This window comes from Muscardinus avellanarius, assembly GCF_963383645.1.
Source record: "Muscardinus avellanarius genome assembly, chromosome: 8".
Taxonomy (NCBI): domain Eukaryota; kingdom Metazoa; phylum Chordata; class Mammalia; order Rodentia; family Gliridae; genus Muscardinus; species Muscardinus avellanarius.
Window position 1 is genome coordinate 11473591 of NC_137794.1, and position 18618 is coordinate 11492208.

The following is an 18618-nucleotide window of genomic DNA, read 5'->3' on the forward strand; positions in this document are numbered from 1 at the left end:
ATAGCTTGGAGGTCGAATGTCCCTGGGTTCTATCCCCAGACCCGAAAGAAAAAAAGAAAGAAAGAAAGAAAAGAAAAAAGAAAGAAAGAAAGAATAAAAAAAAAGACTGGGTGTGTAGCTGAGAGGTAGAATGCCCCTGGGTTCTATCCTCAGTCAGTACTGGGAAAAAAAAAAAAAAAAGAATAAAACATAGGGCTGGGGGTGTCGCTGGAAGGTAGAATGCTGGGTTCTATCCTCAATCAGTACTGGAAAAAAAAAAAAAGAATAAAACATAGGGCTGGGGTTGTCGCTGGAAGGTAGAATGCCCCTGGGTTCTATCCTCAGTACTGAAAAAAAAAAAAAAAAAAAAAAAAAAAAAAAGAATAAAACATAGGGCTGGGGGTGTAGCTGGGAGGTAGAATGCCCCTGGGTTCATAGGGCTGGGGGTGTAGCTGGGAGGTAGAATGCCCCTGGGTTCCATCCCCAGTACTGCAAAGAAAAAGTAAACTAGAAAGAAAGAAAAAAGAATTTAAGACCACATATGCCTGGATGTTTTAGGACTCGCACTTTATAGCAAATGCTACGTATTTTCCTTTCCGCTAACTCCCAAGTTGAGCCTCGTGGCTCTGCAAACCCGCGCGCTGTCTGGCTGCGCGCTCAGATACTGACAGGCACGGACGACACGGAGCTGGCCCGGGACTCCCGGGTCGCGCTATGGGGCATGGCGAGGGTGCAGCAGGACACGCCCACCGTGGCCTCGGGCAGCTCGTCGTCCTCCGTCCACTCGTTGAGGTCGGGGCTGAAGCTCTGGACGCACTTCTTGTACTTCTTCTCGCCCTCGTTCCAGCCGCCCACCAGGTAGGCGCGGCCGCGCAGCACCGAGGCGCCCGCGGTGCTCACGCCCACCTGCAGCGGCGCGGCGTAGCTCCACTGGCGCGCCGCGGGGCTGTAGCTCTCCACGGTCAGCACGTCCACGCGCTCCCCGCGCGGCCCCAGCTGGCTGCCCCCCATCACGTACACCCTGTCGCCCAGCGTGACGGCGCAGTGCCAGCCTCGGGGCGTGCCCAAGGCCGCCAGCTCCTGCCACGCGTCTCCGGCCGGGTCGTAGGCGCACACGGAGCGCGAGTAGGCGCTGCCGATGTAGCCGCCGGTCACCAGCACGCGGCCGTCCGCCACGGCGCTGGCGTGGCAGCAGCGCGCCACCTCCAGGGCCGCCTTGGGCTGCCACTGGTTGGTGGACGGCACGTAGCACTCGGTGGAGGCCAGGCTGCCCTCGGCGTTGCGGCCGCCCACGGCGTACAGCAGCCCGTTGAACACGCTCAGGCTGAAGTGCGTGCGCTTCTGGCTCATGTTGGCCAGGTGGATCCAGCTGTTGAAGCGGGGGTCGTATCTGGAAAGGGCAGGGGGGTGAGACAGCTCGGTTGGAGAGGCTGTGTGGTTACCCCTCAGAGTCCTGGGGGAATCCTGACTTCCTCCCTGCAAGTAAGCCAGGGGCCCATCGCGGCCCCTCACCTGGAAGAGGCTCCTGCATCCCGTTCAGCCAATCAGAGTGCGGGGTTTTGGGGAAAGGCGCGGCAGGCGCTGGCATCCTCCTCCCCAATCTGTTCATAAAACCACTTCCTTTCGGGCGTGGTGGCGCACGCTTGTAATCCCAGCCCTTGGGAGGCTGAGACAGGAGGATCGCACAGGTTCTTAGCCAGCCTCAGCTACTTAGTGAGGCTTTCAGCAACTTAGTGAGACCCTGTTTCCAAATAAAGTATAATATAGGGCTGGGAGTATAGCCTGAAGGTAGAAAAGCCCTTGGGTTCCACCCCCCAGTACCACCAATAAAATAAAATATGAAATAAATAAAACCACTTCCTTTAGCTCCTTGGAGAGGAGGCCACAGAGGCCCACCTGTCAGTCCTCTCTCCTCCAGACACTGAATCCAGCATCCACTGGGCTTTATAGATGTGTGTGTGTGTGGAGCACAGGTGGGAGCTGAGTACCACAAGAGAGAACCCCACATCAAATCAAATCTGCCTGTCTTCGGTGCCAGCCATCCCTAGCTCACGCTCACTCTTTAACTAAGGAGCTGACTGACTGGATTTCTCCATTTCTCAGATACCTCTTATTGGTACGCCAAGATATTGGCCATTGCAGCAGTAAAGTAAACCACTCAACCAAGTCTCTCTGGTCTGTTAGAACAAGATTAAGGAGCCAGGCCTGGTGGCGCATATGCTTGTAATCTCAGTACTTGGGAGGCTGAGACAGGAGGATTTTAGATTCCCGGCCAGCCTCAGATACTTGGTAAAGTGCTCTGCAACTTAGTGAGACCCTGTTTCAAAATAAAAGAATAAAATAGGGCCGGAGGTGTAGCTTGGAAGTAGAATGCCCCTGGGTTCAATCTCCAGTACCGCAAAAATCAAAGCAAGATGAATGTAATTTATATTTATAAACTTAATTTTTGTTATTTTATGTTCCACTGCTTATTTGAAGGTAAATTTTTAGTTTATAGAGATTTATTTTTTAGTACTGGGACTATAGGTTTATAAACATCAAAATCAATACTAAAAGCTGGGAGTTGTGGTGCACGCTTTTAATCCTTGCACTCGGGAGGCCGAGACAGGAGGATCGCACAGGTTCGAAGCCAGCCTCAGCTACTTAGTGAGGCTCTTAGGAACTTAGTGAGACCCTGTTTCCAAATAAAATATAAAAATAGGTCTGGGAGGATAGCCTGGAGGTGGAAAGCCACTGGGTTCCACACCCAGCACCACCCTACCCCCCCCAAAAAAAAAATCAGTACTAAAAATTAGTGACTCAAATCCTAGTAGTAAATCAGTAGGAGGGAAAAATGCAGTCACAATGAGCTGATTCTTTCTTGTTGACACAGTTCAGAAGTATTGTAAACAGAGTCCACTCCTTCAGCCTGATGTTAATTTAATTCCCAAATAAAAATTTAACTCTAGTTATAAAGATTAAAGCCGGGCGTGGTGGTGCACGCTTGTAATCCCAGCATTCGGGAGGCTGAGACCGCTGAGGCGGTTCATGGACAGCCTCAGCTAATTAGTGAGGCCCTCCGCAACTTAGTGAGACCCTGTTTCAAAATAAACAATAAGAAATAGGGCAGGGAGTGTACATCGGAGGTTGAATGCCCCTGGGCTCCATTCCCAGACCCATCAATTGATTGTTCAGATTCTTTTGAACGATATACTATATATATATAATTATATATTACATATATAATTATATATAATATATATTGTATATATAATTATATATTATATATAACAATATTATATATATACATATACATATATATATATATATTTTTTTTTTGTGGTACTGGGATTCCTGGAAGCCCTTCTACCTCCAGGCTACACTCCCAGACTTATTTTATACTTTTTATTTGGAAACAGGGTCTCTTAAGCCAGCGCAGCTGACTTCGAACCCGCGTAATCCTCCTGTCTCAGCCTCCCAAAGGCAGGGATTACAAGCGTGCGCCACCACGCCCGGCCATGCACATTATATTTTGTATAATGAAATAATAAAGAATATCTTTCATCAAATACTATAAAAATTTTCAGTTCTTGCTTATCAGTTGGGCCTTCTACCTCAAGGTTACACTACCAGAGCTATTTTATATTTTTATTTGAAAACAGGATCTTACTAAGTTGCCGAGTGCCTCACTAAGTAACTGAGGAGGCTTCTAACCTGCGCCATCCTCCTGTCTCAGCCTCCCAAGTACTGGGATTACAAGTGTGCGCCACCGCCACCACACCTGGCTCATTAGTTTTTTTTTTTTTTTTTCAATAAAATGCTCATTAGTTTTGTTTGACTGTGCTACTATCATGATATAAGAATGACTTTGTGAACATTTCATATATATACATGAAAGCTTTTTTGTCATAAATATACAAAATAATATGGCTTTGATTCTTCTTTTGAAAGACATGTTTTTATTCTTTCTACATGTATCAAAAATATTAAAATTTTTCTGTTACTCAGCCTTCAAATAAGTATTTAAAATTAATTAGCTGCCACATTTTTAATAATCTCATTCTATTTGCCAATTATGAATCTAACAGTAGCGGTAACTCAAAAGAAATTTTGTATTTTTAAAATTTTATACCACTTCAAGGTAAAGACTAAATTTGTAGCCATTTTCTTTAAAAAGTCAGCGTACTGTGAAGAGTACTCAGCTAGAAATGAGAAAATGTGAATTTCTATGCATTGGTATGACTACTCTGGGTATCAGGCTTTACCTATGTGAAATCAGAATGGTCATATCTTCCCTGCTTGCTTCAGCTGAAGGCTTGCTTCAGAAATCTTGAGAGCATAACATACTCGAATGCAATATGTATATATATATATATATATATATATATATATATATATATATCATAGGTGCTGTGCATATATGACATGACATTATTATTACTGTTTAAACCAACAAACTACGCTAATTGGCCTGATTGACGGACGGACTTCTAGGTCAAGACAACTTCACCATAATGGTGAACCATTTTGATTTCAATGAAAAGGCCAAGTACCTGCAGAAATTGCTGACCGCATGCTTGGCTTGATTCCTGGCATCGTTCTGGTCTTCACCACCGGCCACATAAAGAAATCCATCCATCACAGCCACACACTGGTTAAAACTCTTGGCTGGCATTTCTGTAAGCTTGCACCACCCATTTTCAGGGTCTCTATACAAGATGTCTCTACTAAGGGACTTCTCAGTGAGACCTGGGCGTCCTCCAACAGTGACAAGGACCCGGCAGGCCCCGCGGATTCTCGTTCGTCTAGACTGCAAGGTGTTCTGATGGTAGGGGAGTAAGTGGTAGTTCATAGCATCTACGAGAAGTTTGTGACAATCGGCGTCTTGCATCATTCGTGGCACAGACTGAACATAATTGACCAAGTCTTGTGCAGAGATGGTACCAAAACGAATATTGCTCAAGAGATCTGCGGCATGCTTTAGTCTCTTTTGGTCAAATTCTAACCATTTCATCGCAATCTGGAATGCTACTATCTCAGAAGGCAACTGTAAGTCATCATCTATAAGAAGTTCATTAATTTGCTCAAATGTAAGCTTCATAAATTGATCTGATTCTGCAAATTCAAGAAAGTTATCCCGGATAAATTTCTGGGCTGCTGCTTTTGCATTTTTCAGGGAGTATGTTTCAGCAATGTTGACGACGTACATACAGTTCTCAACATTAATCTCCCGAATCAGAAAATCACTGCACATCTTTACAAGAGTATGGATCTGAAGATAAACGGCAGCCGAAATAATGCTTCCTATTGTATACAAGGAGAGGGTCAGCTTTCCAGTGTAGGCGTACGCAATGACGGTGGCCAGGCCTAGAGGTGAGATATCATTGAGATCCACCCTTTGAGTTGATGGGTCTTTTTTTAGGATGTTGTAAAAGTACTCACTGCAGGAAGCCATCACTGACTTATGAACATCAAAAGATTTTGTTTTGGTACCAATGACTAAGTCACAGAGGAAGCTCTCCTGGCGCATTTTACTTAAGCCTTCCAAGAGGTTGGGGCCATAAGAAGCATCTGTTAACTCAGAAGAAATGCAGCTGAGGCCACTGCCTCCCTCCAGGAGCCCGTTCAAGGCACTGAGTTTGCTTAAGGGGCTGTCTTCTACAATGATGGTCATCTCATTGATATCTGCTTTGTTCTTTTTGACGGTCTTCTTCTTGGGTGCCATGCTGGCAAGAACTTGCTAAAAAAAAATGAGAAAAGAAAAAAGGACACAGTTTCATTTTAATTGTGCTTTGGACTTTGAAATACTTTCTGAGAAACTTTTCCAGAAGGTATTAATTGTTTTTTATTGGTGCACTATAATCTCACATTATAATCATGTTGACAATGGCATTTATTCACACAGTACTCCGTGCCTCCCTCTCCCCCGCCTCCCCTTTTCCCTCCCTCCCTCCCAATATTGAGTTAACTATGTTATATTCACATGTATACACAGATACGAATGTAGCTTTTCCATTAATAAATTTCAGCCTTCTTCCTCCCCTACCTCTCCTTTCTGGCTTTGCTGAGGTTTCCCCTCCATCATCTGGAGTCCCTCTGGTATTCCTAATACTCCCTAGTTTGGGCATATTAGAGAAAACATAAGTCCCTTCTCTTTCTGTGCTTGGCTGATCTAAGCATAATGTTCTCCAGGTCTTTCCATCTTCTTGCGAACGACATGGTTTTGTTCTTCTTTATTACTGAGTAGAATTCCATTGTGTGTATTTCTCATCATTTTGCAATCCATTCATCTGTTGATGGAGACCTATATTGGTTCCATATTTTGGCTTTTGAGAATTGTGCTGCTATGAACATAGGTATGCATATGTTATTGTAGTAACATACCTTTTTCATAAGGTAATAGTTTTTGTTTTGCCTTTTTTTTTTGTACTGGAGATTGAGCCCAGGGACATTCTACTTTTGAGCTATATCCTCAGGCCTTTATACTTCTTATTTTGAAACAAGGTCTTGCTAAGTTACTGTACACTGGCCTGAACATATGATAATAGTTTTTTTTTTAATGGCATAAAGGATATTATTCTTCCAAAATAGATTTCAAGTCACATTAAACTAGATGCATATTTTATTGACAATTTGCTGCAGTATTGAGCAATTTTAAAGAAATTCAAGAGAGATTTATATTATCAAATGAGATCTCCTAGCAAGTATGTTACCAAGTAATTATTATATAGCAGAAACGAACAACTCTTCTTTGCTCCAATTGTACACTAATTATAAAATAATTGTACAGCATTTGGAGGGCTTAGCTTATTCTCATCAAAAAGTGAATGGTAAAGCTGGGTGTGGTGGCCCACTTTTGTAATCCCAGTACTTGGGAGGCTAAGATAGGAGAATCGTGGGTTCATGGACAGCTTCACTATTTAATGAGGCCCTCTGCAACTTAGTGAGACCTTGTTTCAAAATAAAGAATAAAAAATAGGGCTGAGGGTATAGCTCAGAGGTAGAATTCCCCTGGGTTCCATCCCCAGTACTACACACAAAAAAGTGAATGATAACAATTTTGAAGATTTTCCTTAGCTGGGCGTGGTGGCGCACGCTTGTAATCCCAGCGTTTGGGAGGCTGAGACTCGGAAGATTGCGGTTCGCGGACAGCCTCAGCTACTTAGTGAGGCCCTCTGCAACTCAGTGACACCCAGTTTCAAAATAAAGAATAAAAAATAGGGCAGGGGGTGTAGCTTGGAGGCTGAATGTCCCTGGGTTCCATCCCCAGACCTGAAAAAAAAAAGATTTTTTAAAATAAAATATAAATATTTAGGAATCCATGTAAAATTAGAAAATATTATGGAAATGATTTTATTCACAGTGGCAATGAAATCTATTACATATATATGTGACTATATATATATATATATATATATATATAGTGTGTGTGTGTGTGTGTGTGTGTGTGTGTGTGTGTGTGTGTGTTGTACTGGGGGAGGAACCCAGGGACTTTTCTACCTTTGGGCTATACTCCCAGACTTATTTTATACTTTGTTTGGAATCAGGGTCTCACTAAGTAGCTGCGGCTGGCTTCGAACCTGCGTGATCCTCCTGTCTCAGCCTCCTAAGCACTGGGATTACAAGCGTGTGCCATCATGCCCAGCCGACATCTATTATATTTTAAGATACATATTTGACAAAATTTAGTGAGACTCATACTATATGCACTGTAGGATTTTGCTATGGGATTTATTTTTTTATTTATTTGGTGGTACTGGGGGTGGAACTCAGGGGCTTTTTACCTCCGGGCTATACTTCCAGACCTATTTTATATTTTATTTGGAAACAGGGTCTCACTAAGTTACTGAGAGCCCCACTAAGTAGCTGAGGCTGGCTTCAAACCTTTGCAATCCTACTGTCTCAGCCTCCCAAGCACAGAGATTACAAGTGTGCGCCACCACGCTAGGCTTGTCATGGGATTTAAAAGAAAAAGAACTCTACCTTCTTCTTACCTTTCTATCACGTTGGTCTGCCATGTCTAGCTAAAAACGATTAACTATTGTTAATATACTTCTAAATAATTTATGAATCAAATAGTAAACAACAAAGGAAATCAGATAATATTTTAAACAGAATAATAATGAAAATACAGCATAATGCCGGGTATTGTGGTGCACACTTGCAATCCCAGTACTTAGGAGGCTGAGACAGTAGAATAATAGGTTCTCAGCCAGCCTCATCAACTTAGACCCTCTGCAACTTAGTGAGATCCTATTTCAAAACAAAGAATAAAAAATAGGGCTTGGGAGTAGCTCAGAGGTAGAATGCCCTGGGTTCAAGCCCCAGTACCACACACACACACACACAAAGAATAAAGAAAAAAGAAAAAAAGCCAGGTGTGGTGGCGCATGCTTGGTAATCCCAGCATTTGGGAGGCTGAGACAGGAGGATTGCACAGGTTTGAAGCCAGCCTCAGAAGCCAGCCTCAGCTGCTTAGTGAGGCCCTTTTCAACTCAGTGAGACCCTGTTTCAAAATTAAGACTAAAAACAAACAAACAACAACAAAAAACCCACAACAAAATAGGGCTGAGGGTGTCGCTCGGAGGTAGAATGCCCCGGGGTTCCATCCCCCCTCTCCCCCAAAAAAGAAAGGAAAATACAACATCAGTACCAACTCTCCTATTTGTCCACAGTGTGGTCAATTACCTAACCTCTCAAAGTTTCTATTGATAATCTCTAAAGTGAAGAAAATAGGAGTCCCTGCCTCCTAAGGCTGCCAGTGAAAGCTTAATGAAGAAGTCTTCACACCGCGTTGAGCAGAGTACCCGGCAAAGGCGAATGTTAAAAAAAGTTTGAACCGTCTTCATCAAAAGTAATAAACAGCCTTTCTTAGCTATGCCCTTGGTAATAAAGAAAAGAACCTGCTAAATCGGAGAAAGCCACCACTGTGTGGAGAATGGTTATCAGGAGCAGGAGGCCATATGGGCAGCCACACAATGACCCAGAGCGAGGAGTGGCACGTGGCAACCCGGGGAAATTTCTGGAACATGTGTTCTAGGAATTTCGAAAAACCCAGCGGCAGAAATGGAATGCATGTCGAGGAACAGAGTCAATCGCTTTAAGAATGGCGAGGATAACCCTGGAAGTTTAGAAAATTTGGTGACAGGTTACATAAGCCAAACCATGGGTTACATGGGACATACTGAATCTATGTGCTCGGACTTGATTAAAATGAAAGGGGCTATTTTGGTGTTTTGGCTATTAAAGGGCAGGAAGGTTTGCAGACAACACAAATCTTGTTGGGTCCTGGTAAAGGAAAGACTTTTATGAGCAGGTGTGGAGAGACGATCATTAGAGGTAAAGGAAATGCCTCAGGATGGGGCAGGCGGGCATGATTCAGCGTGCGAGGTGGCTGAGCCTGCCAGGGGGACATCTGGCAGCCCATGTTAGGCCAGTGCAAACAGGATATTGGAGCCGGGAAAGGTTTGCATTTGCTAGGTTAACATGCACTAAGAAGCATTAAGAACTCTCCAGAAAAGGAGGGGCAAGCTGCGGTCAGGCAAGAGTGAAGCGGGCTGGAGTTATCTTCAGCTCTCTTTCTCTTACTTCCCATTGACGGCTTTCCTCCGCTGGCCTTTGTGCTGTCCCCGGAGTTCTCTGGTTGGCCTGACCCTGGACTGCTCCGCTCATGGGAACTTCTGACCCTCTCTGTTTAAATTCTCTTGCCCTTAACTGGGTATTACATTAGCTAGTCTGACTACTCAAGCTAATCAGTTAAACCTACTCTACCTTCCAAATATGTGTGTGTTGTTTTTATTTTATTTTACTTATTTTTGCGGCACTGGGAATGGAACCAGGGACATTCTACCTCCAAGATACACCCCCAGCCCTATTTTTTTTATTTCGAAACAGAGTCTCACTGAGTTGCAAAGGCCTCGCTAAGTAGCTGAGGCTGTCCATGAGCCACGATCCTCCTATCTCAGCCTCCCAAATGCTAGGATTACAAGTATGTGCCACCACGCCTGGCTTGTTGTTTTTATAAAACATCATCTTTCTATTAGTCATATATAATTTTTTTTTTTTTTGGCGGGTCTGGGGATGGAACCCAGGGGCATTCTACCTCTGAGCTATACCCCCTGCCCTATTTTTTATTCTTTATTTTGAAACAGAGTCTCACTGAGTTGCAGAGGGCCTCACTAAGTAGCTGAGGCTGTCCGCTAACCACGATCCTCCAGTCTCAGCCTCTCGAATGCTGGGATTACAAGTGTGCGCCACCATGCCCCTCTACATACAAATTTTTAATAAAGCAGTTGCTGTTGTTGTTTTTAGATCCTATAACATTGTTTTGTAGAGGCAACTGGCTTCTTTAGCTCTCTATACAAAAGGTAGAAGAGAGAAATGGGCAGGAGACCATTGAAGAGACTATTAAAATCAGTCTACTAAACAGCTTCCTGGCAGCCATATTTTTCTAGATATGAATCCAGTCTTTCCTTTCACACCTGCCCTCTCAAATTCTGTTTCTGGAGCTGCGCATCTCAGCTGAGCCTCCCTGACAACCTGTCCAGATGTTCTCAGTCTGTGTTGTTCCTCCACTAAGGACACTGCAGGTCTGTCAGGGGATCCTGAGGACCACGGCCACTGCTTTGAAGCTTGGTGATGCTCTGAGGTTACCAAGGCTACAGAGATGTTTGTGGTTCATGTATCCTGGTAAATGTTCTTCCTCTGGCCTGGTTCCTCTATTGCCCAAAGCTATTGATTTTTTTCAATTTAAGGAGGATTGCAAAGCCAGGCGTGGTGGCACACGCTTGTAATCCCAGCATTTGGGAGGCTGAGACCAGAGGATCGAGGTTCGCGGACAGCCTCAGCTACTTAGTGAGGCCCTTTGCAACACAGTGAGACCTGGTTTCAAAATAAAGAATAAAAAATAGGGCAGGGGGTGTAGCTCGGAGGTCAAATGTCCCTGGGTTCCATCCTCGGACTAGACTGCAGTCTAGTAAGAATGCATAGAGGCGGTTGCATGATGCTTTGGGCTCAGAACGATTAATTTCCTCCTACTGTGGGATCAGAAGTCAGAGGCTCTGTTCTTGTTTCTGATCTAGGTGGGGAAATCTTTGACAGGTCCTCCAGGTCCTTCACACTGGGGCCTTTTTTGGGGGGTACAAAGGTGAAGCATGTGACCTTGGACACACACACACACACACACACACACACACACACACACCCATCATATAGCCAATCAGCATTTCCCCACAATCTATTTAAGCTAAGAAGAGGGAAGCTTTGAAGGAAAGAAGTCACAACGGGCAGCAGAAGAGTACATGTGAGAGGAGGAACAACTTAGTTCACATTCATTTACTTGGTCACGGTGCCTTTGACACTGTCTGTATGGGTAATGGAGGGAGATTGGAAAAGAACTGAATCTTTTCAAAATTATCACTACATAAGCATGCCATTAAGAGTAATTTGTGCTGAGACCCTCACAGTTTTTCCTACAATTACACACACGTTTATTTATTTATTTATTTATATTTATTTATCATCTGTATCTGTCAAACTGAATCACGGTCATAATTCACTTAAAAAAAATTTTTTTTTGGTACTGGGTTCCTGGAAGCCCTTCTACCTCCGGGCTACACTCCCAGACCTATTTTATACTTTTAATTTGTAAACAGGGTCTCTTAAGCCAGTGCGGCTGGCTTCGAACCTGCGCGATCCTCCTGTCTCCGCCTCCCAAGCGCGGGGATCACAAACTTGCACCACCACGCCCGGCGATAATTCGCTTTAAAATTTAAACCACCAAGTATGAATATATATTTTATATTCATATAAAATAAATCCATAAATTATATATATACATATTTCAAGCCGGTCAGGTCATGGTGGTACACACTTGTGGTCCTAGTATTTAGAAGGCTGAGACAGGAGGAGCACAGGTTTAGGCCCAGCCTCAGCAACCTAGTGAGACTCTGTTTCAATTAAAAAATAAAATAGGGCTGGAGATGTGGATCAGAGGTAGAATGCCCCTGGGTACAATCTCCAGTAAAATACATACACATGCACATGCGCGCACACACACACACACACACACACACACACACACACACACTGATACCTCCATTTCTATCTAAAATAATAATTATATAGCCAGGATTTAGCAGCTGAGGGCTCTGAGCCCTGTCTGCTGAGCTTTGGGTTATATACTTTACGTATTTCATTTTTCTAATTTAAATACCACATCAATCCTAAAGGGCAGGCTTTAGGAATTGCCTTTATTTTACAAACAAGGAAATTAAGATTCAGAAGGAGTTAAAAAAAGTGCCCAAGGTTACACAAGTAAGTGTGCGCTGTATTTTGAAGTAAAGATTCAACCCCAGATGGAACCCTGGCCCCCTAGCTTGTCTCCCTTAAGCCCAGGGTAGGTTAAAACATACAGCAGCTTAAAAGTTAGCTTTTCCAGCATAAAAACATAAAGAATGAGTAAGGTGGAGCTGAGTTTATAAAATACAGTTTTGGATATGGAGAATATGAAATGGTTCTTTCTCGCTCCAAATACTAAAAGAGATGTCTTTTTAAATATATAACAAATTTATTTAGAACACAAATTCTGTGGATTTATTTACTCTTAACAGAGTAGAAATAATGGGAAACTCCAATAGGTTGGGTCAGCCAAAACTATAAATAGTTTAAAGAAGGGCTTGCATGAATTTGTTGATTTGAGACACATTGCCTTTTTAAGTATTAGATTGAATATAAAATTGCCGTTTTTGCTTAAAAATGAATGAACTATTGTTGATTTCATATGGTAAAACCTAGTTAGAAGCCGTGCCTGTCTTTTATTTATAAAGTATATTGGCTTTCTACACAAAGTTTACTGTAATTCTAGTCTCTGAGCCTGGATATAGGACACAAGGGTCCGATACAAAAATGTTTAGTGTTGGCTTTGTTGAAAATTTTAGTACCATGGCTCATTTCCTTTTCTTATGTTTTGTGTTTGTTAAAGGAGGGTGGGTTGTAAATCACATTTTTAAGACTGATGACTCTTGGGTCATAGTAAAACTGGGGTTTGGCATTCTTTCTGTTCTGACCATTGGATGGACTTTAGGTAAAACTTCCAACCTTTTTAGGATTCCAGTTTAAATATGTCAAATGAGGAGATGTGTCCCTTTCGGTTCTCAAGTTTACAGAGTTAATAGCACTCAGCTGGCTTTTGCTGCCAGCAAGAACTCATCTGGCAGTACTTCTCCCCTCGATAAAGTTTTCCATAGCCCTAGTATGGCCTGTGACCAGCTAGGGATGGGCCAGCTGAGACGGGGGTCTTTACTTGGGATCCATACACTAGGATTGAGTTTCCCGAGATAGCAAATAAAAACACAAGACACCCACAAATTTGATTGTAAGGTAAACTGTGAATCATATTAAAGTTTAAGTATGTCACAGGAAGTATTTGGAACACACATTAAAAGCCAACTTGTGATTTATTTCAAATTCAGCTGTCACCGGGTGACTGTATTTTACCTGATAACCTTCCTCTGCAATGGGTTTTGAGTTGATCCACAGCGCTACAGATTTTTCTTTTCTCTCTCTCTCTCTCTCTCTCTCTCTCTCTCTCTCTCTCTCTGCAGGTCTGGGGATGGAACCCAGGGGCATTTGACCTCCGAGCTACACCCCCTGCCCTATTTTTTTTATTCTTTATTTTGAAACCTGGTCTCACTGAGTTACAGAGGGCCTCACTAAGTAGCTGAGGCTGTCCGCGAACCGCGATCCTCTGGTCTCAACCTCCCGAATGCTGGGATTACAAGCGTGCGTCACCATGCCTGGCTCCTATTTTTATATTTTATTTGGAAACTCAGTCTCACTAAGTTGCTGAGAGCCTCACTAAGTAGCTGAGGCTGGCTTTGAACCTGTGCGATCCTCCTGTCTCCGCCTCGCAATCGCTGAGATTACAAGTGTGCGCCACCAAGCCCGGTTTGTGTTTATGTCTTTATGTGCTCTGTGGAGTAGCTAAGAGCTTCTTTCATGAGGCCCATAAAAGGGTCCATGATCCAAAGTAGATCTAGAACCACTGGTCTGAGAATCGTGCTGCCCTAACCACAACCCTCATCTCTAAGTAGGCAAGCTCATGTGAAAGTAATGCCTTTAAATCTTATTTTTCTGGACCCAAACGGATCCCTGATGAACGCTTCTAGAATTGGTCATAGAGAAGTGTTGCTACTTATATTTAAGGACAGTCTTCTTCCCAATGCCTGCCACCCTCGCCTCCTGGGAGAGAGTCTACACGGGGCCGGCTGAAAAGCCATGTATACTAAAGTGTCGCTGTCATTCCCATGCCAGAAAGAGCCGGGATCCCAGAATGTCTTACCGCCAAGGGTGCGAATCAGCTGTGCCTGCCCCCTGTCCCTGCCACATTCCAGGCCTGCATCTGTCGGGGCCCATCATCACCGCCTCCCGGAATAGAAACAGGCCTGGCCGCTGCTGGCCATTTTCAGCTAAGCCCAGCTGAGAGGGGGGTTTCCACTTTACCATTTCATTTCTAACATGATTGTTCATATGAAATATATATCACCTGTAAAACAAAACTAGCTTTTTAGTCACAACTCACAAATTTGGGGTACTTGCAGGGGGAGATTTCTATTTTGTAAGTTATATTTCTGTGTGTTCCCAGAGTTCTGATTTTTGTGCTACCGGTTTAGTTAAAACTGATGATACTGTATCTAAACTGAACAGGTGTCAAATCTGTTAGTGGCTCCTGATAATAATACAGATGGAATTTTAAACTTAGTGTATACATCCTAAGAATTTTCTCTCCCCTTCCTCTGTATAAAACAATGGAAGAAAAACATATCATAAGCTCCAGAGACTTAAAATTGTTGCTAGGATTGCAAGCATCTTACTTTTATAGGGCATTGTTCTCCTGCATGTCTGGTGCTGTGCCAGTCTCCTAATTCGTCACATTTCTCAAGTTCCAAGACAACGTTTTCTGCCTCCCAACATCAGATCAGGGCCCCGAGCCTTCTGATCCAGCTGGAGACTCCCTTCAGGAAAATAACTCCACAACCGCAAGCCCTGGCCCCCACCCGCTCCCGCCCAGACAGCCATACACACCCCAGGATCCAGAAGACAGGAGGTGGTGGCTTTAGTTCCAGCTCCTTTCCCTCCCTTGCGAAGAGGCCGCCCAACTTGTATGATGAAGTTTTAGCAGCAGACTCCTCTTGGGAAGTGATCTGCGGAGAGAGAGGGAGGGAGAAGGAAGATCCGGTGGGGAGCCACCAGCAGCCACCTGACAAGCCCCAGAGGCAGCAATTTTTAGAACAACCCGTTGACGTCCCACTGGCTGAGGGGCTGAGCCTGCGCTCTGGTCTGAGCCCTTGCTCAGTCTTTGGCCTTCAGCTTGCAGGCCATCCCGGGGCAGGGGGCGGGGCACTGGTTGGTGAAGAGGGGTTGGGTTTCTTGAGTTGACCAGCTTTTTTTTTTTTTTTTTTTTAATATAAAGTCAAATGCTCAATCAACCTGGGTATAAGGAAAGAATATCAGGTGGGTGCTTAATTGTTGAAAATAGGAAAGGAGGAAGAGGAAGGGAAGATTGTAGACAGAAATGAGTTTCTGGAGAGGTAAATAACCTGGTCATGTCAGGTCCTTTGGGAAGATTGTGCCTATAAATACACTGTTCTTTAGAAAAGGAGCACATGTTTATCAGGACATGACACTTTCGAAAGCCCTTTGGTACAGTACTAGCATTTCATAGTTTAGTAAGTGATGCTTATGACCTGATTATCCAGGACCAGGGATCCACATGGAGATCTGAGATACAAACACACAGTAGCGTGCATGCGGGCTAGGGAGTATCTGCTCTGGCAATACTTTGTGTGAGAAAAAAACCAACAACCCTCAAAGGGTTGTAATTGACCACAAGCTTTTAATGGGAACCAAGAGTATGAAATGGCTGCTATAAACATTAACGTGATAATCAGCTATAATAATAGAGCAATAGGTCGTGGAAAGTAAATGTTCTAATTATCGTTCATTAGTCAGATGATGCATTAAGCATTGCTTTGCCACCCTGGCACACTAAGAAATCCTCTCCCCGAAGACGATGGCAAGAATAAAAAAGCCTGCAGAAGCTGTGCATATTGGGAGCAACTAAAGCCACGTATGACTAAGAGGAGGCTTTAGATACGAGGAAACTCCTGAGAGCTTGTGTTGTGGGTAGTTGAGTGACAGGGGGTTCAATTAAAAATTGTGTAACCTAAGTTGTCAATAACTTGGCCCCAAAGGGGTAGAAATTCGAGGGGAAAAGATAAAAAATAAGGACATATGAGCTGGGGATCGTAATCCCTGCTGTTGGTACCAGTGCTATGATCGCCAGGAGTTCGAGACCATGAATTCCAGCTCTACTAGCATAGCACCGAGATACTCCTTTCAACAGAATATTGTTTGAGGCAAACTTGGAAAATCAAATAGACACTTCAATAACAGAATTTCCAGAGTAGCTTCCATATGCAAGCATCCAATTACCGCTACGGTTGATATACTGGAGATGTAGGGCATGGGTGTAGAGCATGGCTGGAGAGGGAACCCGGGCAGTCAGCTGTGGGATATATTGTCACCGAAGCCATGGGAGCCTGCCTCTTAAAGTTCGTTTTAATAAAAAGGATGAAATTGGCACTTTGGAAACAGCTCTCAAGCATTCTCTTAGCAGAATTTTGAGGGTTTAGATTGAGTAATTTATTTGTTTCTGTTGTGAGTGCCTGTCTCTTCCGTCAGCCTCCCCCCCAACTCTCTGCCACAGAGCTCCATGATAAATCTCAAATTTCTTTTCTTTTCCCTCCCTCCCTCCCTTCCTTCCTTCCTTCCTTCCTTCCTTCCTTCCTTCCTTCCTCCCTCCCTCCCTCCCTCCCTCCCTCCTTCTTTCTTTCTTTCTTTCTTTCTTTCTTTCTTTCTTTCTTTCTTCCTTCCTTCCTTCCTTCCTTCCTTCCTTCCTTCCTTCCTTTCTTTTTCAGTACTGGAGATGGAACCCAGGGGTATTCTACCTCTGAGCAACACCTCCAGCCCTATTTTTTTAATTGTTTATTTATTTGTTTATCGGTTTATTTATTGTTTATTTTTTGTGGTACTGCGGATGGAACCCAGGGGCATTCTACCTCTGAGCTATAACCCCTGCCCTATTTTTTATTCTTTATTTTGAAGCAGGGTCTCACTGAGTTGCAAAGGGCCTCACTAAGTAGATGTGGCTGTCCTCGAACTGCGATCCTCCTGTCTCAGTCTCCCGAATGCTGGGATTACAAGCGTGTGCCACCATGCCTGGCAATCCCAAATTTCTAAAATAGTGCCTGGCACAAAGTACATGGTAAATAATTCCTAACTAACTGAGTAATGAGGAATAAGTCAATGAGTGAATGAACCGATGCATATTGAATGAGATGAGTGAGATAAAGTTATAGGACAAGAGAACAGAGGGAAGCCGGGCGTGGTGGCCCTTTACAACTCAGTGAGACCCTGTTTCAAAATAAAGAATAAAAAATAGGGCAGGGGCGGTGTAGCTCGGAGGTAGAATAAAAAAAAAAAAGAGAACAGAAGGCAGACATGAGACAGGATTATAATGGCGGACCATAAAACTGATCTGAGTAAGGAGGAAAATAGAAGTCTTGAGTGCAGGTAATCTTTATTATTGTAACTCTAGAACCAAGAAAGTACTTAGCTTATGGTAGGTGCTCAATAAATTATTTGTTTGAATGAAAAAAAATTATACTGATGGTACAGCAAAATCCAAAGATAGTAAGTATTATGCTATTTTGCTTTTTTAACTAGCTAGTCATATCCTGTATAGACTTGAAAGTATTCTCTAGCAAAAATAAGTGTTTTTAAAACCTGAAAGAACGTTTGATCAATAATTCATGGTTCCCAAAGAATACTTGTCTGCTGTAGATCATTATTCTGATTATTTGGTTGGCTCTCAATTTTTTTAATATAGATGAGGCATTACACCTAGGGGAATTCTACTTCTGAGCTACATCCCAGCCCTATTTTTCTATTTTATTTTGGAACAGTGTCTGAATTGCTTAGGGTCTCATGAAGTTGCTGAGACTGGCCTCAAATCTATGATCCTCCTGTTTCAGCCTCCCAAGTATTGGAATTACATGGTTCTCAATTTGAGGGCAAATAATCTTGATTATTGTAGCCTGAGAACCAAGAAAATATCACAAATGCTAATTCATTTAAGTACTGCTTCTCAAACCTATGTACACAGAAATTACTTGAAGACCTTGTAAAATGCTGATGCTGATAAGGTAGGGTTGGGTTGGAGTCTGAGATTGTGTGTGTGTGTGTGTGTGTGTGTGTGTGTGTGTGTGTTGCTAGGGATTGAACCAGGGGGCTTTCTACCTCTGAGCCATACCCCAGCTCAATTTTTTATTCTTTATTTTGAAACAGGGTCTCACTAAGTTGCAGAGGGCCTCAGTAAGTAGCTTAGGCTGGCCACAAATCTGTAATCCTCTTGTTTCAGCTGCCCTATTTTTTTATTCTTTATTTTGAAACAGGGTCTCACCAAGATGCAGAAGGCCTCCTAAGTATCTGAGGCTGTTCACAAACTGTGATCCTCCTGTTTCAGCCTGGGATTACAAGTGTGCACCACCACATCCAGCTATTCTTTTTTTTTTTTTAATGTTTTACTGTGCTGGGGAT

The 18618-nt window shown here is 43.4% G+C and overlaps 1 protein-coding gene across 1 annotated transcript; it reads right to left on the reverse strand.

Moving 5' to 3' along the window:
• Positions 1 to 636: 636 nt before the first annotated feature.
• Positions 637 to 5683, reverse strand: KLHL31 (kelch like family member 31; the record flags this gene model as incomplete). The annotated part of the gene is made up of 2 exons (XM_080699844.1): positions 637 to 1369; positions 4512 to 5683. The coding sequence occupies 2 exons, from the start codon at positions 5681 to 5683 to the stop codon at positions 637 to 639; spliced, it is 1905 nt and encodes a 634-aa protein (XP_080555970.1).
• Between the last annotated feature and the right edge of the window lie 12935 nt (positions 5684 to 18618).